The sequence below is a fragment of the Lytechinus pictus genome, chromosome 7 (assembly GCF_037042905.1).
Source record: "Lytechinus pictus isolate F3 Inbred chromosome 7, Lp3.0, whole genome shotgun sequence".
Classification (NCBI taxonomy): Eukaryota; Metazoa; Echinodermata; class Echinoidea; order Temnopleuroida; family Toxopneustidae; genus Lytechinus; species Lytechinus pictus.
In genome coordinates this window covers 37,406,883-37,432,844 of record NC_087251.1, presented here as the reverse complement: position 1 = coordinate 37,432,844, position 25,962 = coordinate 37,406,883, and the positions used below count along the sequence as shown (strand labels likewise).

At 34.8% G+C, this 25,962-nt stretch overlaps 1 protein-coding gene across 1 annotated transcript; it reads right to left on the bottom strand.

Annotated features, from left to right (window-relative positions):
- Nucleotides 1-377: 377 nt before the first annotated feature.
- Nucleotides 378-25,684, bottom strand: LOC135154776 (G protein-coupled receptor 137Ba-like). The gene is made up of 7 exons (XM_064102611.1): nt 25,604-25,684; nt 23,624-24,107; nt 15,963-16,244; nt 12,227-12,367; nt 10,743-10,868; nt 9,561-9,685; nt 378-7,765 (listed from the first exon to the last, which is right to left on the bottom strand). Exons 2-7 carry the CDS (start codon nt 23,984-23,986, stop codon nt 7,576-7,578), a joined length of 1,227 nt encoding a protein of 408 aa, XP_063958681.1. The 5' UTR covers nt 23,987-24,107; nt 25,604-25,684; the 3' UTR covers nt 378-7,575.
- Nucleotides 25,685-25,962: the final 278 nt, after the last annotated feature.

Below are 25,962 nucleotides of genomic sequence, written 5' to 3'. Positions count from 1 at the left end.
TTTTGTGAGTTTACGATCGGCGTTTTGAAACAGCGTTTAAATGAAAGTAAGCATGGACGCAACCGTGTTTTGGACTAATCACGTTTGAAAACGCTGATTCTGGCCTGAAATGTGGAAGCATAAACACGGCCTTAAACACTCAAGTGAGAGGGAACTTACACTGTGAATGGCTCTTATTGACTGTGTGTTTTGGGATAACTGTTAATAATAAAAAATATGTGTAGACATAACTTCAATATTTTGAGAAGAAAATACTTGTTTTCCTACTATGTAACAATTATTTTGGAATGAATATATTGAGTTCTGTCATTCAATCTAACTTGATCTCAGTGCGAGCTTCCCCTTAAAAACACAAGTAAATAACAAATGGCTCAATATTTTTAAAAGTTATTTCTGTGCATATCATGGTTTTATTCAGTTCAATACTCTGGTATACAAGCGCAAAAATCGGTCAATCGATCAAAATATAAAAACAATTCTTTCATTTCAGTACACAACAAAATACAAAAACAAGGCATAAACAAACTATCCAATATTACATGAGCAGGTGGTGACACACATAAATATATATAATCATCTCCATTGATGAAAAAAAAAAAAAAATTATGACAATGAAAACAGTCATTCTCACGTTAGATCAAATAATAGACCTTATGCACTGAAGTCATTGCGTCGCCATCTTAGAGGCTGAAGCCATTGCATTGGTGCTCTGCAGCTGGCACATCTCTGACAACTAGGTTTACATGTATTCCTATATCCTCTGAGGGAGGGCGCTATGACATTATGACGTCACATGCATAAGGTCTATGGATAATTGCCATACTTTATTCAATTTCAACAATTTAGTCCCAAGTTCAAGGACATTAATTTAAATACAATTTAAATACAATTTATTATTATCTTAAACTTTATGCAAGACAAAATTAAAATCTTTAACATTTTTCTCATAGTACTTTCAACAATAACAAATTTTGACTGGTATTTCATTTGGTTTTAGGAAAAATGTCTACAAAAAATAATATATAAATAAATCTGAGATGTACACAAAAAGGAATACAAAAAGATCAGTATACATTAAGTATTTGCATGGTAATGCTGTTCACTAAAAAATGTAGGAAAAATAAAATATTTATAGCAGCTGGAATACAAATTAATCAAAGATCTAGGGCCCATTTCATAAAAGACAGTTGTAACTTTGCCATATTGGCACCTACCATGGTAACAGGGCTCAACAGCCAATCACAATCAGTGGTTAGTCTTAGTGAAACCAGCCCCTGGTATATTAGCAAAATTTGCTATATCTCATTTATGACCACATCGTCATAATTAAGGTAATAAAGTAATCCATATAGAATATATTGAACTGACAAGGATAGGAATGCTGATTATATTGAACTGAAAAGGATAAGAATGCTGATAGTCAATATTATTTATTAGGTTTTATAGACAAATTTAATATGTCAAATACAACAGTATTTTGAATCGATCCATTACTTGTACACTCCCTTTCCTGTTGGCTATGGCAGTTAATTGAATTCAAATCCTAAAAACTCTCTCATTCTAATTTTTGACCACCCTCTGAATTGTATGATGGATAAACACAAAAATTTTAAAATTATATCAAGCTATTTCTAACTTTTTTCTTCAATAGTACACACCTTTTAGAATTTACCATAACATCGAGAAAAAGAAAGGAATACTTGTGTGTTTTCTCCAATGAACTGTCTGATGGTCCAAATTCACAAAGGCATTTTGTAATCCATGATGCAAAGCCATGGTTTATACATTACACATTACTTACAGGTAAATTTTGGTGAAATATTGAGAAAAGGTTCAATAACAAATTGCATGCTTTTGTCACAGGGCACCGGATGCTACTTCAAGTCAACAGTTAATTAATTTAAAATCAACATTTAGTCCTATTAATTCAAATCTGTGGTTCATCATATCAGTCATATTAACGTGTGTTGATTTAGTGCCCGGATTTCGTGACATGTATTGGACATCTCAATATATGTGTAAAATCAAAATTACTACATAAAATCAGCATAAACCATGGTTTCAAACCAAGTTTTCTATGCACCTCTGTGGATTCAGGAAAATATGGTCAGACATAGGCCTAAAATATTGATATAATCCCAAATTTTTTCTTTCTTCTAATGTCTACTCTACATCGCCATACCCGTACTCTTTCCTATTGCACAAATAACATTTGGGCAATTCCATAAAACAATCTTTATTTACCTCCAACCCCCATTTTTACTTCACTTCACAAACTACTCAAGCTATGATAAGTTGAGAGCATTACACAATGGTCGTATGGCACAAAAGATAAAATCGATTGATAAATTAAGCGTAACTGTACATGTAGGTCTATGGCAAACAATGTACAAAAAGTTACAATTGATTGTAAATGCAAGTGTATCTCTTTATGTAACACCCCCCTTATCTTATAAAGCACAATGTTGGAGATGGATCATTTCAGGAAAGTCCCACCTATAGGGGTTGGATGTACCTAAATGTACTTCATGGAAATGCCCGTTTCCACTATTCTGCCTTGCTCTCTCCCCCCAGGGGGGGGGGGGCACTTGACTTCCATTGACGAGTGGATACTATGCGCGACCACGGGGTCTTGAAAAGCACCTTAAACATGTTTTTTCCATATTCTTAAAACGCACCCCGTAACAAGTATTGGCGTGTGAAACCCTATACCCTTAACAAGTATTGGAAACAAATACTATTGGCAAGTATTCCCAGAACTGAGCCCCTAAACAAGTACAGCGATATATTTTCCATATTCTGAAAATGCACCCCTTAACAAGTATTGGAAACAAAACGATACTCTTAGCAAGTATTCCCTGAAATGAACCCCTAAACAAGTACAGAGATATTTTATTGTTATGTCACGCGTCCGTCGGTTTTACCTTTAGACCCCATTATTTTGGTTTAGTACGGCCCCACCTTCCACACCTCGCGCAAATCGGACTCTAAACACGTAGTGTTGGGGCAAAAAGGACATCCTTTATAAAACATTTTGATTTTGTTTTATCATCCCCGCATATTTGACCCTAAACACGTATATCTTCCGAGCGAAATAGATACCCTTTTTCAATATTTTTGTGTTTTTGACACCCTTATCACGTTATGTACGTAACGTGCCCTATCTTGAAAAAGACATCCTTATTACGTGTTTTTTTGGTGGCGCATGGTATCCACTCGTCAATGTAAGTGGCCCCCCGGGTCTCTCCCGCTAATTCTTGAATGACCTAGTTGCTCTTTATAGAATATCATAGATGTATAATAGATCCCTCTAAGTGTTAGGAAAATCAGTGTTTTGTACTTGGGAGAATTTAACAAATCTACCTCAATGTGTAAGATGATGAATTGAGACTGCATGAATGTGATTTTTTTTCAATTCATTCAGATATGGCAGAACCTTATTCCCAATTGGGTACATTATTGGTAAAATGCAAAATCAACATTTATTTGCTACCATAAATCATTTGAATTTGTAAAATGGGTTCAAGGATGTAGCAAATAGTGAGTGCGGTTGCATTTTTTTTTATGCTTTAATTCTATGCATCCTCCCAGCCGTGCATTTTTGTGCAGCACTGTGCATTTTGGGTGCATCATTTTACCAATAGCGCGTAAAAATTATCTGAAATAAGCGTTCTTTCAGTGGAAAGGCTATTGGTTCCAGCGCTTACTTCAAAGCGCATACTAGATACGTCTGTGATGTCATAATAGAAAGCAGGTACGGGTGTGACCTCTTCATCTGTGCATTCCCTCAAAAATTTGAAGGGATTTGAACCTTTCCAATACAAATTTATACTGCCGACCCATTGTATAAAACAAATAATGCACATTTTCAAATTCGTGATGTTACTAACAATGCAGGCATCCTGGGTATTTGCAATAACATACAAATACCCTCGAATGCGCTGCATCGCCACAACACACTCATGCTTATTCACTAGACCACAACACCTAGACTCTCCAATAGCATGTTTCTTTCAAGCATGGTTTGATTAATACAGGAACACAGCATATATTGCAGGAATTTAGGAATGTAAGTTACTCTTTGAAAAACATTCCCAAGAGACCAAATAATACAACTCCACTTTAATAGAGGGACCTTGTATCATATCACATTCCCAATATTCACATTGGCATGTTTCTAAACTCAAGAAGCTTTCTATTATGATACCAATCACTGAATCAAGATATACCCCTATAAATGAGATCCAATGTCTTATATTGATATGAAATTTCATCTGTATCATTTACATGACAGGACCACTTAAATAAAAAAAAATGGTTACAAATGAACGCTAATGTTTTGCTATCAAATTATGCACACCACACAGGGGAATGGGACATAGTTGGTCAGTAAATGGAATATACCGATCTTGTCTAATTCCCATGCTCTGGAATGTTCAGAATCTAGAATATATTCATGACATTGCAACAAATTTCTGTCATATATTACTCTGGACTGCACTCAAATCACAACAAATAAACATCAATCTGAAATGCGATGAGCTGTACAGAAAAAAATATATCAGATAGTATCCATTCCAAAAGTATAATATCTGATTACTAACTTTTAGTATAATAACACATGTCTGTAAAAGTACAAGGATACATTGCAGGGGGGGGGGGGTGGTAGACAAGCTTTCATGATATGTATGCAGGGTAGTCAGTGATTTAAGCATAATATTGAGTTTTCTGATCACACTGCAATCAATGCCACAACAAAACACTCTATTTTGGCACACGACAGGGTTTTCCGAAAACAGTCATAATTAAACCTCAATTAATCCACCTTTTACTTGACTTACACTACATAATTATTTTTTAATGGGGCCAATTTATACAAGCAGTTGTACTTTCTTTGACCCCTCCACATGTAATATATCTTCGTAATATCAATGATTTGTATATATTTATATTTTTAATTGTGGAAATTTGAATTTTATAGTTAACCTTCAGATGTTTAATTCAGTGGAACAATTTCAGTTGGAAAATAAAACATTTTTAAATTCAACGCACAGATAAGTTTTACCAAAGTTCATGTTGAAATGCTCTGATAAAATCAACCCTCTCGGTGTGGCATTGTGACAAACCTTTCACGTTATTTTTGTAAAGATAAATGACATGACTCTGAATAAAACCTTAATATAATTGAATTCTTCCATAATACCATTAATCTGAGTTACATAACAGCGCTCATTGTTGAAATTTTATTCTCGCGTAACAGCACTCCTCTCTACTTAATGCTTATTGTTCCAATCTAATTCTCCATCATGTTATATTTTCAATATATAATTATGGAGCTTTAGATTCCACAACCTAGCTCATCATGGAGAATCTTCTCTCCCTTCATGCTGCATTTCTCCTTATCATGCTCAGTTAGGCTGATTTCCTCAAAATTAGAAGACTCTGGTCTATATTCTGAACTCCGGTTTAATTAAACTTTGGTCTAAAGTTCTGGTTTAACTATGGATAGCCAGTTGTGACAGGTATCTCTAACAGTACAACTTCAAGTTGTTTGCTCATTTGACACTCAAATTATTATTGACTGACTGGGAATAATTGCTGATATAGACCTCTTCATCATTAAAACGAGAGAAAAGAGCCAGGTAAAGATGGAAAACATTATAATGCAAATGCAATTTTGAATGCTTGGCTTCCCATAATCTTAACCTGGAGTTAGACCACCATGGCCTCAGTTAAACCAGACTTTACAGATAAGAACTCCATGGCCCATATTCTGAAGTCGGGTTGGATTTACACTCTGGTCTAAAGTTGTGGTTTAACTATGGACAGCCAATTGTGACATAAATCTCTAACAGTAGAGGTTCAATGAATCATTTGACTCTTACATCATTCTTAACTGTCTGGGAAGGATAAATAAGATAGTTGCCCTTACTATTAAGGAATTAGGAAAGGGCATAATGATCATTAGACATGTTAGAAGCATAAATATAAAAAATTTTTTTATTTGTTTGGCTTCCCATAATTAGTTTAGCACAGAGTTAGACCATGGTCTCAGTTAAACCTGACTTCAGAATATAGGCCTAAAGCTCCTAACTATCCTCCACAAGGCAGCATGACATTGTGACCCAGTCACATCAACGAAACTGGCTCAAGTTCCAACAAAGCTATTATATTATTACCAATGTATAACATCTGTCTGCTTGGAGTCAGTTTCATTGGTGTAACCAAAGCATGAAATTGTTCAGATGGTACTTCTACCATCAACAGGGAGTTTTCGCACAGCAACGTGCAGAGGATTCAAGAACATAGAAAATGTATTGTAAAATGCCCTTCATGACAAAGAACAACCAAGTCTTTGTCGATAATTGGTGAATCGTAACAGCAGTTCAGTCTTTTACTCTGGAAAAATGATATTTGCTATTTTTTTGTCAGCCCAAAATCTTAGGACGAAACTGCTCTCCCATTTCACCAATTTTCGACAAAGACCTCTCAGCTGTTCTTTGTCATTTGACGGGCATTTTCAATACATTCACTGTGTTCTTGAATACTCCATATGTCACAGAGCGAAAACTCCCTAATGACCTGGGTCCTGTAACATAGAGATGAGCAATCGATTGCAGAGGTGATTTCTATGATTGATTGTGCATGATCAATTGCATAAATCAGCCCCACAATTGATCACAAAGCTTCATGCAACAGGACCCCCAGCCGCTATTCGATTAACAAGCAGCAATAATGCACAATCATTTTATTTGCTTTATTATATGCAGCAATCTCAAAGATTTAGAATATAATTTATTGACTTTTGAAGTCTGATTACACACATTAATAAACAGTAATTTACTCTTTGGCAACAGAATTATCAACACAAAAATTAAACAACGATATTAAGACAAACAATATGATAAATCAATATGGAAGTGAAAATGCACAATGTATTTTGGGTGTCCAACTAGAAGCTAGGCTTAATATCACTGTGATTTTGCCAGTGCAAATGGGAAAGGGATTTTCACAATTGGTTGTGCGATTATTAGCGACTTGCGATCATATACAAAAGATAAATTATAACCAGATTGTCTCAACGGTCCATGACCAATTATGAAAGTCCCTTCAGGTGTCGTTCAAAAATTCTGATTATCAGATTCCAGTGTTTTATTCACATTTAAGTGCTGAAAATTTTCTCAAATAAAATATTACCAGTTGATACACAAAAAAACATGAAAATAAACTTAGGAATGGATAAATATTGGCTTTCTACAAGACAGATGGAAAATTATCATTACATCTAATGAACACATCATCTTGGCAAATTTACAGACGATGTTTCATTTGTGTTCAAATTCCAAATTCTAAATTTACATTCAATTCAATTCATCATTTAATTTACACTTCAGTTGTATTGTACTGTGGAGCCAATGATATGTCATATTTTGTTCATAAATAGTTTCATATTACATCATCAAAAATATTCAAATGTCATAAATTAGCATAGATACATATCTCCTAACATTGTCCAAAATACCTTTGTGGTGTCCCGCAAGCCCTTCACTTCAGTCCCACATGTGTCTTTCTGTGTCAGTCATAGATCTGACTACTATGGCCACCTGATAATGATGCATTGCCAGAGAATAAGAGGGGCGGTGTGGTGCCAGGAAGCGGATGATGTTGACCTGAATAACTGCTGCTTTTAAAGAGGGCGCCATACCCAACCTGAGGCATACTCTGCGGCGTGTTTAACAACGATGGGATGTCATTCAGTGAATTACTTTAATAAAGGATAAAAACGAACAAAAAAAACTAGTACTTCCAATAATCCAACTTGAATTATAAAATATCAAAACAAATTTCAATGTCAACAGACAATTAAAGATTTGATATAAATGGTTTACTCAAAATATGTGGAAATGAGTATGTCATTGTTTGAAAAAAATTAGTACTTCCAACTTGGAAGTACTAATTTTTTTCAAACCATGACATTATACTCATTTCCACATAAGACCTATTTGTTTTGATATTTTATAATTTTTGTGTTGAATCCTTGGAAGTTCCAAGGATTCAACTCAAAATTATAAAATATCAAAACAAAAAGGTCTTATTTACATGAAAATATTTTACTTCAAAGTATGTGAAAATGAGTATAATTTCATTGGACTGCTATGAAAAGTTCATGCTTTGAAAATAAGGAATAAACCAAGGTAAGAGACATTATAATGGTCTATCCCTATTCAATAATGTGTAATTATTCTTGTGGATAATTTGTGACATTTGATGTAATGTGACATCTGATGCAATTTGACCTCTAACCCCCTTAGGTGAACTTTGAACTTCAAATACTTGGAATTGGGAGGATTCCTAGTGGGACGGGGAGGAAAATAGCTGACAGCCATGTGAAATTTTACTCCATGAGCAACTCTGGTAAAAATACTTTCCAAATAACTTGCTTTTATCACTGGCTGGAAGCACATCATAATTTCAAAGTTTAATCCTAGAACTAGAAAAAACTCTTACATTTCCAATTCATCTAGATATGAAGCATTTCAAATTTGACATTATACAAAAAAAAAACAAATACCTATGCCACTGTTTGCAACACTGCAAGAGAATAACTTACAAGTTACTTGCAAGCTCATATATGTTCATATGTACATGTATGTCCAAAACTACCAACTTAGACAAAATAACTCATGGTATAAAATTACATCAACAAACCTCCATATTCTCTAATTTATTTTGATGATTCACAAAAACAGGAAAGAGTTGAAACAAAATAAACATGAGTGTTTTTAAAGGAAGTGGAATCAATGACACCAACTTTGGCTGGAATGTCATGATTGAAGAGAACACCAACCTACAAAGATCATGGTAAATCCCCTAAAATTGCAAGTCACCATTCCAATACATTACTATAGAGGAATATGTATTCCCTGAAACAGTTGTGATGTGGAGGACATGAAATAAATATGTGTTTTACTGGATAAAATTTTGCAAAATAATTTGATCAAGTGCCTGATAAAAAAACCCCAAAACATCTGGGGCCAGTTTCATTGAGGACTTACAACCGTTGTAACTTTACCATTATGGCAACCACCATGGAACCTTGATTATGATTGGCTGCTGAGCCCTGTTACCATGGTAGTTGCCATGATGGCAAAGTTACAACAGTTGCAAGTCCTTTATGAAACGGGCCCCCGGTTTTTTTTTCTTCCTATTTATGAGATTTTTACATTGAAGCACTTCTCAAGCATGGAATAGACAAGAGATTTTGGGTTATAACATTTGTGTGTAGTATTCTGATATCTATATATATCCAATCACTAAATTTGATTCTTGCTCAAAATGCCCTTTTAAAATGAAAATAAGGAATTTTGATGACGGGTGCACCTCCATCCAAAATGAAATTAAAGTATTTGCCACATCAGGCCCATGTAACCCAAAGCTTAGCAATTAATCATGAAGTAGATCTCTATCATTGATTGCATATAATGCTGAATGAAATGAATCATATTCTCAGCCCAATGATCAATATCTACGCTTTGTGTAACTGGGGTATGAACACTTACTGCCTCATATCTGTAGTACTAACGGTTCTGGTCAGATCATCATCACTATTATAACGGTTTGGATTGTCAAAGAAATATGCTTTTGATGGCGTCTTGCTTCCGGATTTCACTTCCGGAACAATTTGCTATATAAGATGAATAAAAGTAAAGATATAACATTGGTAAATGGTAGAGAACAGTCATTTGAAATATTAAAACAAAATCTAACTAAAAAAATAACGTATTTAAATAAAATATTATTTTCCTTTTTGTAATTGTAACTAGATTTATGTCATGTAAACAAAATATTGATTGTGTATCAATGATGTTCAGTAAATTCAATTTATTTCAAGTCATGTATCAAAAAGCGTAAAGAATAAACTGACTTGAAATACCCTTTGAAATCACGAGTTAAGACAAGTGCATATCAGTTGAATAGTAGAGAGTACACTGGATATATATACTACACACACAAAATAATTACATGTACCTTACACTTACCCCATGATTTTGCCTTCCTTTCAATCATCATCACTGTAAATTGATGTACAACGGCAAAATGGACTGCAATATGTAATGGTTAACTTCTACTTGGTCTGCAAACTTTACACCCTTATAGGCTACCCTCTGTTTGGTTTCATCCCATATGATCTCATCCTAGTTTGTCCACAATCAGTTCACCTACTAACCATTTGGTCTAATTGCCATTTGGCCCATTTGCCACTTGGTCTAATTTCCAGTTAGGTTCCCCCCTTTTCGTCTATTGGTCAAACACCAGTTAATCTACATGGTTAGATGAACTGTTTTTTAACCAAAATTTCATATGAAAAAGTGTAAAATAATAAGCAGATTAAGAGAAAATTAGACCGCATGGACATTAGACTAAATGATGGTTAGACCAAATGATCATTAGATCAAGTGATAGTTGGACCAAACAGTATTGAGACCAGATTGATGGCATACCAAGTGGACTTGCATAAAGCCATGCTGGTGTTAGGCAATCCGAGAATTACACCATCTGCTAGTGGACCAAGTGGCTACAAACCTATTCAATCACTATTGCTTTAGGATTATTTTTAATGCATAAAGATGACTCTATCTAATATCGTCTTAGGAGCTTGGATTGGATTACCTAATGGATTTCGGTCAATCATCAAGGCAATCCACCTAAAATTTAAAATGGAAGATTGGACGTCAACTTACCACGGTTGAAGCAAATCTTTTGACACGAAAGAAAACCACGAGGATGAATGTAGGTAGGAACTCCCATACAAAGAGGACGACGCCAAATGCCAGAAAGTGGTTTCCTTTTAGCTGAATTAGGTCGGCCTGTTCAGCAAAATAAAACATATCAAGTCATAATGAAATTGATTTGAATTGGAATTCATTTGGCAATATTGAAAATCAAAATCAAAATCATTTACATTTCACAAAGATATACAAAACAATGAGCAGGGCCACTACAAACGCAATTTATGCTTTTAGAAGAGGCAATACAGCAAAAATGAGGCACCCCGGTAACACCAATATTGGATAAAATGAACGATCAACTTAAGTTTGAAAAAAGCATGCATCATACTGCATATGAGTTACAAAGACTGTATATGGATGTTCCTTTGATATTTCATATCATGAACAAATTTAAATAAACTTCAATTTGACTAGTCAGTTGACATAGTGTAATACATAAATTGATATCCAATGCTCATACCCATTTCCAAGATTTTGCTCAGTATTGCTCTTATTATATCAAGGAATAATGTTCTCATAAAAAATGGATGAAATGCTATTTCTGACATGAACAAAACAATGTTTATCTGGTATAATTGGTAATGGTATTTAAAAGTCTGGTTTTATACTTAGATGTTGTGACCTGAATCTTTTAAGTTCACTGAAAATGATGATTTCAGGGAAAAATTACAAGCTTCAGAGGGATTTCTTTAAAAATAGAGATAATTTATGCATACAATTAATATCAGCCTTTTTCCAGATTTTTTTTTTACATGAGTCTAATCAGGTTATTTGGGGTGTATATATTTGTCACTTTATCCTTCTAAAGCAGTTAGTCTGCACACAAGTTTAATATAATATTGTCTGCTCACACTGATCTCAACATGAACTCACATTATTTGCAGATGTCTGTGGATATTTAAAAGGAATTTGGCATATATTATTATCCCGGATTATTATCAAGAAGCTTTGAAGAGCTGGGGGTGTATCACTACTGTAGTCATGCTTAAACTCCAACGCACACACTTTATTTAACGCGTATCTGATTGATGGAACATGTGTGCATGATCTGACCAATGCGGGGAAACATTACATACTGCACGCAACTGAAACTTAAGTGGGACACTAAATCGCACTTAATCTTTGCAAAATATCCCGGAGTTGCAACAGATGGTAACTAGTTTATTCCATGAGCAGCCCGTTTTCTATGCAAGTACAAATGAATCTACTCATATGCTGTCTTACAGCATGTTCGGTTGGAAAACAAAAAAAAAGTGATTTGTGTCACTCACAATATTTTCTTATTCCAACCTGGATTGAGTCGGAGAGGTTTGAGTAATAAGGCCCATGGGTTATGTTAATTAAAGGTTAGCATGTTCTGTACCCAGGGACTCTCTCCAAATCCAGTCCAGTTCAAAATAAGAAAAATAAAAACTACCTATGGAATAGCTCCGTACCTGATCTGAAACGTTGATCCAGTCGTATCCGAATGAAGGGCACTGGACCCAGGACACGGCTATGACATTGTACACAGTTCTGGTGACATACAGCAGGATAATAACTACACAGGCAACACAGGCTTGACCAACTGTCGTCCCCTGTACAAATGTAGAAAATGAGATTAAATTTGCAATGATTTGTTTAACATCTTTTGGGGGGCACTTTGAGTTTTTAAAAAGTATTCATAAAGCCATCAACTATAATAACATTTGCATGTATATGGGCTCAACGTTGTAACTTGCCCGAGTTTTTAGTGGAAATTTGAATATAATTTCATCTAAATTGTTCTTACAATATATCCCACATATTTAATAGCATTTTTCATGCATATAGCACCTTTGCCATTTGTTCAAAATCTTCTTTACAAAATATGTTTATATTGTTATACAATTTAATAGTTCAGCTCACCTGCATGCTATTACCTTTATACAGTACCCTACAAATATTATTAAGTCAATGACCATTACACACATGTAGATGACTTTTTACATTTACCTTTATATTATATTTGTACATTGGTCAAAATTTCTCCTTGACATCTATGCTCACGCAGAAACAATGGGACTTTTAAAATTCAGAAATCTGTAATCTAAGCAGCAATGCATCCATATAATTCATGGACTTGAACAATATTGTCTGAAATATTGATATTTCTAGAGCATGAAAGATTGTATTATATAATTGAGCTTGTTCTTATTTCATCTTACATTTTCATACATGTTACTCATAACTTCAAATGATTGTCTCTTGTAAAGGTCAATATTAGCCTCATAACCTGGGAGCATTTCAGCAAATAGTCAATTATTTTTTCGACTGACTTTTTGTTGTAAGCTACTGAAATCCTTGCATCTAATTGGCTCAAGTCAATCAAAATCTCCAAAAAGATACTTCATGAAAAACACCCCTCCCCCGATTGTAGACAAGATATTAGCAAGATCACAGTGAAGATATTTTAAATCCCCATGGCTTCTGCTAAAAGTTTTTAAAACAGATTTACGTTTCAGTCTGGACAGCATAATACAGCATTAAAATGTTAAGCAGGATAAAGCTCACTAGGTACGCCCTTTTATATCAAATATTGAATTTTAATGAGAAATTATTACAAAAGAGGTAGTTTGTTACTAATTCAAGGATTTGAAAAAGATAAGATTTCTGTAATCTATGTCTGCAAATGTGTGTCTTGGAATTGTCTTGTAACAACTTCTTTAAGTTTTAGTACAAAGTTATAAAAAAATGGTTCTAATAATTATGGAACTTTGGGTGAAAAGGTGCTTTTCAAGCCAGGATTTTTTTTTAACCTTTCCTTTTTTTAAGTTTGTTGAAAGACTTTTGCCATGCCATGCTTGGGCAAACTTTATTTAAGAAATTAACAAACAACACATAATTCTGAATGAACCAAGTGCAAGGACAACATTAAAGAGCCATTTAACTCAGAGAACTGTGAATATCCTGCCATAGGCTTAACTAAGTCGTTAGGATAGTCTAGATACACTTCTCATCGTTATTTCTCTATCTATTTCATCATCTATATTTTCTATTTTCATCTTCCCCCCCCCAATTTTTACTTTTAACTGGTTTTATGCTCCAGTTGTCATTTTGTGTGAGTTTTTTTGTCTATATTTACAAGAATATTGTTATTAGGAGGCTGCACCTTACAAGTTCAGCTTTTTAGCAGCCTCCTCAATTTCGAACCTGATATGATAATCGTACCTATAATTTCTGTACATAGAAATATGCTATGTTTCATTGCTTTACATGTATTGTACAAAGAGAAATGTGAATGCTGGAAATGGCAATAAATAAAATGAAATGAAATCATTAAAGGACAAGTCCGCCCCAACAAAAGTTGATTTGAATAAAAAGGGAAAAATCCAAATAGCATAACACTGAAAATTTTATCAAAATCGGATGTAAAATAAGAAAGTTATGACATTTTAAAGTTTCGCTTAATTTCACAAAACAGTTATATGTACATCCTGGTCGATATGCAAATGAGGAGACTGATGACGTCATCCACTCACTATTTCTATTGTATTTTATTATATGAAATATGAAATATTCTAATTTTCTCCTCATTGTCAAGTGAAACAACGATTATTTCCTCCCTGAACATGTGGAATTGGCATTGTTTAACACTATATGGTCGAGTCAAGTTGGACCTCATTGTCAAATATGTAAAAAATGAAATATTGTATAATTCAAACAATAAAAAACAAAAGAAATAGTGAGTGAGGGACACATCATCGACTGACTCATCTGCATGACACTGAGTTGTGCATATCACTGTTTCGTGAAAAATAAGCAAAACTTTAAACTGCCATAACTTTCTTATTTTATATCCGATTTTGATGAAATTTTCAGCGTTATGCTAGTTTGATTTTTCTCTATTTATTCAAATCAACAATTTTCTGGGATGGACTTGACCTTTAAACAAGCATAAATATTTTTGAAAAATCTAATGGTCTATTTAAAACATGAATGTCTCAACATTAAAAAAAAATGCATTTCTTGTGGTATGGATGTTGTATAGATTAGAAAGGGGTATTGATTATTGTATTTAATATATGAGACTACAGATATTACATACAGGATATTGAGGACGCAGGGTCAATGTTAGGGACTAGATGTCTTGAGAGAGCACTGTTCAAAGAGGCTGTGGCATAGTAAACTCAAGCAGGTAAAAAAAATTGAATGGGGGCTCGAAGGATTTCACCCTTGAAACACTCAATAGAGCCCTGGGGGCCGTTTTATAAAGCTGTTCGTAAGTTAAGAGCAACTTTAAGAACGACTGGTGAACTTTTCTTACGTGCTTAATTAATCACCAATGAACATTTAATAGTGATTATCATTTAGCACTAGTACGGATCACCAGTCGTTCTTAAAGTCGCTCTTAACTTAAGAACAGCTTTATGAAACACCCACCTGAAATATGAAAAAAAAGCACCCTGGAAAATCCCATACACTGCATTGCTTTATAAAGCTTATCCAAGGTTTCATGGATCTGGAATAGACCCGGGTCAGCTGTGGGAGTGGCCGGCTGGATGCTGGGTTCGGATTTAGACTTTATGGATTCAAATACGGAGCTTTTGGGCTTGAATTTGAATACTTTGGGAACTAAAAATTGCTAAGGTTTTGAAAATGAATACGACATTCGGCTGGCCGCTATTAGCAGTCAGTCCGGATTGTTTGGGATGCTTGAAATGTGGAGTGTACTAGGGACATGCGTCTCATTGTATTTGCAGATCCTATTAATGTTTACTTTAAGATATACATGTATAAACTTTTATTTATAATGCCTTTTTATGTCCTTTTTATTGTATGTTGTATTGTTTTTATCACTATGATTGCACCACATGGCACATACTCTGTGTGTGAGTGCCACCATTGAAAAGGTGTAAATTCAAATTAAAAATGATAATACAGATTTACGCAATAGACTGTGAAAAGCAGTCCCCGAAAATGAAAAATATTTTTTTACCTATGAATCAAAGAGAAACAAACTCTTCAGTAACCCAGACTAGTCTGCTGCGCAACCCCCCCTCGAGTTAAAGGTCTGAATGAGCAGTCTATAATGCCTTGTGTACTGAAGGCCCTCTCAGTTTTAAAGGTGCTAGTCTTTGTGTGGACACCCACTTGTTGATCAAAGTTTCAATCAGGGTCTGTGCCTGCAGACTAAACCGAGACTACACTTACCCTTGCCTCGAGAAGCACGTTGGCTGACGTCATGTGCGTTATCTTCCAGATGCAGACGGACAGCCAGACGGCGGCAAGGAGGAAGAGTCCCTCGTTGAGGATGACCCTGGTGGTAAGGGTGTCGTGTTTGGCCTCCTGGCTCGTGAGCTCCCGGATCAGGATCCCGGAGACCAGGTTGATCATGGTAAACACCAGGGGCAGGATGATTATGGCCAGTCGAAGGCGCCACTTGTAGCGCCGGTACTGGTCGGGATCGAACCGCACTCGGACTTTTAATATCACCTGGGAGGACAATGGGGATGAAATCATAATTGATTTCAAATTGAGTGTTTTAAAGGACAAGTCCACCCCAACAAAAAGTTGATTTGAATAAAAAGAGAAAAATCCAACAAGCATAACACTGAAAATTTCATCAAAATAGGATGTAAAATAAGAAAGTTATGACATTTTAAAGTTTCGCTTAATTTCACAAAACAGTTATATGCACATCCTGGCTGGTATGCAAATGAGGAGACTATCATGTCATCCACTCACTATTTCTTTTGTATTTTATTATATGAAATATGAAATATTCTAATTTTCTCCTCATTAACAAGTGATACAACGATTAATTCCACCCTGAACATGTGGAATAAGCATTGTTTAATACTATATGGTTCAGTCAAATTGGTCCTTATTGTCAAATCTCTAAAAAATGAAATATTGTATAATTCAAACAATAAAAAACAAAAGAAATAGTGAGTGATGGACATCATCGACTGACTCACCTAATTGTGCATATCACCGTTTTGTGAAAAATAAGCGAAACTTTAAAATGTCATAACTTTCTTATTTTACATCCAATTTTGATGAAATTTTTTGCACTCTGCTAGTTTGATTTTTCTCTACTTATTCAAGTCAGCATTTTCCTGGAGTGGACTTGACCTTTAATTGCTCAAGTGGTTTTCACTGTTGAGTCGTCAAAATGTATATATCTAGTATAGAAAATTGTGAAGTGCTTGGTTACAGGAAGAAAAAAAGGCTATAAAACAAAAATAATGGATTGCTAATTCATTTCATTCAAATTATTAGGAAAAGGCAATAATAATAATTAAAATATAAAACTTTTAACTTTAGAAGTGAATGATTATTAATCATTAGCAGGATAATCCCAGACACCAGGCTGATAAAAAAAGCCAAAGGTAGCATCAGTACTGGTCTGGATCAAAATGCACTCGGACTTTTAATATCACCTGTGAAACCATAAACACAGATGGAACTGGAAGTGATTTCAAATTCACTTTATTTACACTATTATTAGGAAATGTATGAAAATATGAAATATGGGAAACAAAAATATGAAATTAATAAAAACTTGAAACTTAGAAGTAGGCCTAATTAATTAGCACAAGAATGCAAGCTGCTCATCCATCTCTTATTATCCATGCCTTATTAAATCTGACAATTACTGAGCAGGTATTAATTCCTAAAATACTAATCAACTGTCAATTAAAATAAGAGAGTATATCTCATATTTTGTGTGCAATGCGATCTAAAATCTAAGGAGAGAAATTCGAAATAATTGAATTTGAAGAGTTTGGAATTTGGACCCAACAAAAATGTAAAAATATGTGTTTCTCCTTCTTGGTATAAAATTTTTTTAATCAAAAGTTTTCCTCACAATGATGTATTCTTTTATGCAGATCTACATGTACAGAAATATTAAATGTGCTGGAAAAAAAATGGAAGCAAATTATAGGATCATAAATAAAATGAGCGAGTTGTTTCTACCACAATGTCAATATGAAATTTACATAGTTATGCACTAATGATATCATTGTTCAAACAACCAAAACTTTTCAATATTCATTGCTGATTTTTTTTTCACATTCACTTTGTCATTTTTCTTTATCATTGTCTTCGCACAAACCATGTAATTATACCAAGATATATTTCCCTTTAGCGCCATGGGAGGTCCATGTGTGGTAGCTCTTAAGGTCTATAAATATGTGGGGTAGGGAGAAATAAAGAGTGGAATGTAATCGTGCCATGAAAATCAATACCATCCCGTTGTAAAAACGGAAAATCACTATAATTACAATAAAATAGGCCTTTCTGCAAGTGATGTCATATCGGTGAAATGGCATAATCTGACCATAATAGGAGGCTTACAGATAATATTGGAATGAAAATTATATCCAACAGATCAAATGCACACAAGAAACCATTTCCAATACATTTCAAATAGAATCTAAAATTTGTGCTCTTTGATATGTTTTTCTTAAATTCTAAAATATTACATAATTAACAGACAAACAATGGCCAATGACATGGAAAATGACATTTTTGATTCTACCCAAAAACCCTTAATTAGCACCAGACGACTTAAGTCTATCTTTGCTACAATGAAATGCACAATATTGAGTTAAAAACATGTTCTCAAGATCGAAGGAAATGTTGCAGAAATCCTGTTTAGCATTAACGAAGCCGACAGTCCCTTTCCTGTGAGCACTCCATAAATAACCACAGCTAAAAATATAAAACTTGGCATAGCCCCAACCATTTCAGAATGAAAGGGGACAGGGATCGAACCATTGGAAAGGGGAGGAGCAAATTTCATAGAATTTTAATGTAGAATAGTACAAAAGCGACAGAGATGAAAGAGATTCATGTAGGGGCCTACACGGATATTGGGAATAGTGCCATTTTCAGGCTAAAAGTTGACATCTACCTATGTTACATGTAATCATTTCCACACAAAATGTATGTCAATCAAAATTATTAATGTACTAAATTTCATAAATCAGGTAAACACTGAAAAAGGGAGGGCAGATTCAGCCCTTTTGCTATGAGAAGCTCCCAGCAAAATTTCTCACTTCTTTATGTATTTTGTGCATCCTTTGCAACCAAATTTTAGTTTTAAAAAATATTTCAAGGATTGAAAACAAAAATTGAAAAAAATACCCCCAAAAATTTTAAGAAGCCAATTAAGTTTAGAATACTATAACTTAGACTTCAAAAAATCTTCCCACTTGAATAATCATTTAGTAATTGATAAAAGAGAAATCAAATTCACACACAAATAGCAATTAAAACAAGTTCAAAGTGTTAGTTACATAGTGAAAAAAAAATCATCTTGGAGATTACGTCACATGCAAATTTTCATTAACATAACAGTGTTGCTGACAACATCAGGGGTGGGGCATTAGGAGACTTTTTTGAATTTTGTAACAACAAGCTATGACTCATACAGTATGACCTTTGACATTGACCCTCAATGTCTACATGTACACGTATTCAGATCATCCTCACTCTAACATGCATTTTGCATATTCTTTTTTTCCACAAGAAAAGCTGTTTTCGGCTAGCAACCCCTCCTCATTAATTGTTCCTTACTTAAACTACGGTGTGCTTGCCTGGGGCAACTCACTTAAAACGCAATTGCAAAAATTATTCATTGTTCAGAAGAGAGCTATTAGAAGTATATGTAATGTCAGTTATCGTGCCCATACAAATGTTTTATTTCATGACAATCACTTAATGAAAGTGGAAGATATCTACTTTATGCAGCTAGGATCTCTTATGTATGATTTTGATTCAGGAAGTCTCCCTTCAGCCCTGGCACTGATATTTAAGAAAAGTAGTCAAGTACACAATTACAATACTAGACAATCTTCCACTCTCCATATATCTCGTGCAAGAACAAAGTTCACTTTGGGCACTCTAGTTTGCACTGGACCCAGGTTTTGGAATGCACTTGACCCTGACATTACACATGCTGTCAGTTCTACAGTGTTTAAACGAAAATTGAAATCTTATTTACTGAGTAACTATGGAAGTGATTCGTAAAGCCTATTTTTCGTGTGTTATTTATCAGTTTCAAATGCTAAATTATCAATACTTAACATCCCGCCCTTTCCCGGGCCTGGCTGGTCTCTGTCCTCATGTTCCCTTTTTTGTCCCTTTTGTACATAAATGTGTCCCTCTTCTCTCCCCGCCTCTCTCTTTAGTTATCATATTATATTATATTGCCATTTCTTTGTTGTTTATCCAATGTTCTTTGAATTCGTAATGAGGAACCTTAATTTACAAGCATTGCTTCACTTAGGTCTCCTCGTCTTCCTTTAAAATTATTTCTTTTCTGTCTTAAGCTGTATAACGTATTTAAAAACAATGATTTCTGCATACTCTGTTTTATATATACCTGTATGTTTTATCATGTAGGCCTACTCTGCTTATTGTTTCATACACACTTATATGTTTGTCATGTATTCAAACTCTAAGTTGGAAGACAAATAAAATGAACTTATGAACTTATGTACATTATGTACATGTAACCTATATAACGCAAGGCCTCTTAACCCTGTCTTACCCGAGGGGGGGTATAAAGCCATCCCAATTTTTTTTTTTACCATTCCAGAACTGTTAACTGCGAAACTATAATTTTGGTACAATTAACAATAACATTTTGCCGATTACATCATTGATGACATAAGCATGTGCCAATTCTTCTTGCAAGAGCCAAGATTTACCCCCCCCGTGCAATTTCAAATAACCCAGCCTATATCAATATAGGGTTAAGCCCCCAAAACTACTCAAGTTATCATTGGTAATAAGAGCCTAGTTTGAATTTGATATCAAACAGTTATCATGAGTGAGTTATTTTCATGTACATTATCTTAAATTCTAATTAATGACTTTTGTGATGTTTGACCTTCAGATTGATACCACCAATATTTATTAATGTCCCCCAACTGAGGTGTAAGTCAAGTTTGAAATTAAACTTTTATTTTTAAAGAATAGTCTATTTAAAACATAATGCCTTTTAGAAACGTATAGCAACAGCAAGGCACCTAAAGTGGACAGACTATAAGGCAGACACTATTTATAAAGGCTAATAATAAAGGGAACAGAAAAATTAGAAAACAGCTTGCAAAAGGAAATGTATGAAAGTCTTTGAAAAATTAGTAATTTACAAAGCTTTGAATGTCATGTGGGATGAAAGTTAATTTAAAAAGTGAATCAACAAACAAAGCCTACAGATGTAACACTTCAAATGGTAAAGGGTCCCGGGGGGCCACTTCCGTTGACGAGTGGATACCATGCGCGACCATGGGGTCTCGAAAAGCACCCTAAACACGTATTTTCCATATTCTGAAAATGCACCCCTTAACAAGTATTGGCGTGTGAAACCTTACCCTTAACAAGTATTGGAAATAAAACGGTACTCTTGGCAAGTATTCCCTGAAATGAACCCCTAAACAAGTACAGCAATATTTTATTGTTATGTCACGGGTCCGTCGGTCGTCGCTTTTACCTTTACACATCATTTGGTTAAGTACGGCCCCACCTTCCACATCTCGCGCAAATCGGACTTTAAACACGTAGTGTTGGGGCTAAAAGGACATCCTTTATAAAAAAATTTAATTTTGTTTTATCATTCCCGCAAATTTGACCCTAAACACGTAGCTTTCCTAGCGAAATAGATACCCTTTTTTCATTATTTGTGTTTTTGACACCCTTATCACGTTACGTACGTAACGTGCCCTATCTTGAAAAAGACATCCTTTTTACGTGTTTTTTGGTCGCGCATGGTATCCACTCGTCAATGTAAGTGGCCCCCCGGGTAAAGGGTCAATAATGTGAATTACATACATACTGAAGTAGTAGTGCGTCATCTGTATCTTTCTTTCAACGATTGTTGATAAAAAAATTATATTTCATGCATCTAGTGCCCTCTCTCTTCAATACTTATATCTTTCTTTAAAAATGACAATCTGAGCACCTACATGTATCTTACAAATTAAGTGTTTGGATATTTTACAGGCTACAGACAAAGATCATATGCTGAAATTTTCAGCCAATTCATGCTTGAGTTTAAAGTGTTTTAACATCAAACATAAAAAATTACCCAGACATTTTATTTTGATCAGGCAGCCAGCCAATCAAATAAATTTCAAGCAAAATTACAAAATTTATTGAATCTCAACATTATAACTGTTTTAGGGCATACGTGTTTCAATGAATTGGAATAGCAACATTCACCTTTGAGGGAATCACCAACTAAATATAGGCTTCCAGGAAATAATTTTCCTGGTATCGCATTGCAATTTGCTCCATATAAAGACTGCTACAAAAAAGTCTCTTGTGAAGCTGATTTTTACATAAGAGTGTACAGAACTTACATGTTGAGAAATTTTCTATTATTATATCACAAAAATTAAAGTAATTCTCTGGCTTTGATTAACACAGATGTTTTCTTCTTGTTAAAAAATATAGTCTACTACAAAAATAAAATAATAATAAAAGTCAACAGATAGATCAATCAAACTGTAGAAAAGTGATATATGCAGTTCTATAGCAAAGAAGCTCTAGAAGAAATGGGCAATACCATCTCATTTCATTAACTCTTTTATTTGGCACAAATCTTGCAGGAGTATGACAAATCATGCAAGTGTGTTGACCTATTGCAGGTTTTAGGCTACATGTAAAGTGGTAACATTTATTTATGAGAGCAATTTCTTTAAGATACATGTATCACAAGTAACATGAATGTCATGAATACTATAATTTTTCAATGAAAAACTAATGGAAATTTTCCTTTATCTCATTTCATTACTCACTAAAGTGCTAGTGCTCTGATCAAGAAATAAGTCTAAGGCCCAGGGGGGGGGGGGGAGGGGCACTTCCATTAACGAGTGGCGCAACCAAAGAAACATGTACATGTAAAAAAGATCTCTTTTTCAAGATTGTGTACGTTATGTACACAATGTAATAAGGGTGTCAAAATACTGAAAAGGGGTATATATATATTTTGCTTGGAGAGCTACGTGTTTACTGTCAAATTTGAAAGGGTATCAAAAAAAGACAAATGCTTTATAAAGGATGTACTTTTTGCACCAACACTACGTGTTTAGAGCACACACTTTAAAATTTAATCATTAAAATATCACTTTGGTAACCAAAATTACTAATTTCCATACAGTTGCAATTTATTGTTCATTAGTAATTTGGGAATAATTTTTGTATTCACCAGAGTGCTCAAAAACTTAAATTTTTGGCATATTTTTGTGTACGCCCTCTTTTGGTGGAAAGTAATATGGCAAGAAAATTTTCATTTTTCAATCTCTTTTTTTATCAAGAAAAAATTATTAAAAAAATCAAATTTACTTAAGAGCCAAGTTATATGATGAATAGCTGTAATGGAAACTGACAGTGTACAAAAAATTTAGCATTTGTCCCAAAGAAAAAGAGAAAAGAAGCCAAACATTGCCAACCTTATTTTGCCACACATGGAGATGTAACAGAGAACAAGGTTATATCATAACATCATAATATCATAACATTGAATGAGTGGGTGGTACTACAGTCTACACCCAATGTAAGTCAAGCTAAGGGACAAGTTAAGGGGTGCATTTTCATATGGAAAATACTTGTTTAGGGTGCTTTGCAAAACCCTATATGGTCATGCCTGGTATCCATTCGTCAATAGAGGTGGCCCCCCAGGGTCCAAGGTGTGAAATTTAAATTTCATGTAATATTTATGGGACAGTCACTCCAATGAAACTAAACTCTCCAAACTGACCAATTCTATGTTACTGGAAATATCATAATAGATTTCAACAATCTAGAGTCCGTTCGCTGGTGTAATTGTGACATTCAGGAACTTCGTCTTGACTTACCTGGGCAAAATATAAGATAAGCAGGCAGAGACTAGTGAACTGGAGACACACAGGAAACCCAAGCAGAAGCCAGTAGACAATGAATGCAAGCATATTCACCTCAGATGCATTGATGATGTAAAAGGAAAAGAGGGTAGTCCTTAGTGCCGACCAGAACAGGCACAGAAAGAGAAACACGGTCTGATAACTGAAGCGCTTGTGCCCGTAGTATAGGATCAAGAACAGCTGGATGTAGATGAAGAGAAAGAGAAGCCCGTAGAGAACAATGAAGGTGACGGCGAGGGCGCGTTCCACGTGCGGCGACACGATGGGCTGCATGGGAGGCATGGTAGGGAGCGGGGCAAGAGTGCTTGGGAGAGACATTTTGGCTTGTTGAGTCCTCTTCAGAGGGTACTATGTGAAATGAGTACTTTGAGCCAAAGTCCCAGATTCAGCATCTCAGCTCCAAGGGAAGTTACGGCATCAAACCTTGCCCTGCTGATATCTAGAATAAAAAAAGAAAAGAGTTATGAGAATTAAATACCTGCCAATGTCTTTTTTATTTAATTCATAAAATTTTACTATGCTTCTTGTGAATCTAAAAATCTGTGAGGAGTTAGGATATAATGCATAATCCTGTAATAATGAAAACCTTCCCAATACCAAGGTAAATCAAAGAAATCTTAAGACTTTGTTCTAATAAATATCCATATAGATATCTTGTAGTTGTATGTCGTGATATATGAAACTACTAGAAATTGCCAGTGAGCAAATATCACTAATGGGTTGTTGATAGCCATGAAAGAAAAGAGATACATCAGCTAAAGAACAGCCTTAATTGTGATTTTACCCTGATTAATGTTAAGTTTTATATAATCTTTAAAGATAGAATATTGAATATGCAATTTTAACTTTCCATGCAGGAAATAAATCAAGGTTTCATTATCCCATGCTATTCCAATTTACTCATATATTTTGGAATTCAAGAAAATTTGTTACTTTTTTATTAAGAAATCAAATGTTAGTTGAAACTTGTTGATATTAATTGGTAGTTTTTTCACTTTAAACAGCCTCAAATTTTTCCCCCTGTTGGGAGGGGGGCAGAATTACATGTATTTCTACCAGCAGTAATATCACAGCTAATTTTACTCATATTTTTTCCATGCAAAACAATTTGAAAGAAATTTAACAATAAACTGGATCAGAAGAAGGAAAGTTTAAATCAGACCACATTCTACACAGCCGATTGCACTAAAGCCCGAGTTATTTTCAAGCCTCAAATCACTCACCCTTATTCATTTTCACAACACCCGTAACAGTAACAAAACTTGTAATTTACTCTGGTACAAATTTTTCACTTTTACATTTTGTTGATTCTCTTTCTTTCATTTTTCAATACCTTCACCTCACAAGGCCCGGCCCCTGTCTGTTCTCATCATAATCTCTCTTAACTCTTTCCTTCTAAAGTTAACTTTTAACGTTACTTAGTTTTACTCAATCATTTCTTCCATCATTCATCAAATTATGAAATTATGTCATGCTTCTTTCATGTTTTTTTTGCTAAAAAACAAATTTGGCTTTGGCAAGGGTCTAAAGAAAACTGAGCTAAAATAGTTGCAGTTGCAGAAAAAAATAGTTTATTGGCGGATGCTATTGATGGACATGAACTAGGCACAATTACAAATGCACTTTCGCATCAGGTCCAGGCTGCGCTGCGCGCCCAACGAAATCGATCCACACATTCGTCCCAGTGCCACTGCCGCCACCAGCCGCATCGCGCATAGCCACAGCGCCCGGCAGGCGGCAACAGACCCGCGAAAGAAAGGCTTTAGTTGTGCGAGAAACACCACTGTTTGATTTCGTCGGACAGTGCAAAAGCCACGATAGTACGAACTATTTTGGAAGATTTGAAACACAATAAGTAATTAATAATATATTACACTGAGGGGTCTAAACGACCTTAGTGAATATCGAAATGGTTAAATAATAAGGTTTTCTCACCGGTGAAACGCCCACTTGGCGACTTGCAACAGTGCAGTAAAATCACCGCTGCAGCTGCGATGACGTAAAACTGAAACAAGCGATCAAAAGTAGCGCATACCGGCACTGTGCATAAAATGAATAAATAAAATGAAATGAAATAATTATGAATAAAAATGGAGTCAGGGCCATCCTCACAATTCATGAAAATCATTGCTGAGCTCATGGACCTACTAGTAGGTCCATGCTGAGCTCAACCATCATTCAGCCCACAATCATGCAAGAACGAGTTCACACAGAAACAATGGGGGCCGCTGGGCCCGGGGCTGACTGAGAGTGCTTTAATGATCACAACCTCACAACATTGTGAATTTGCATTA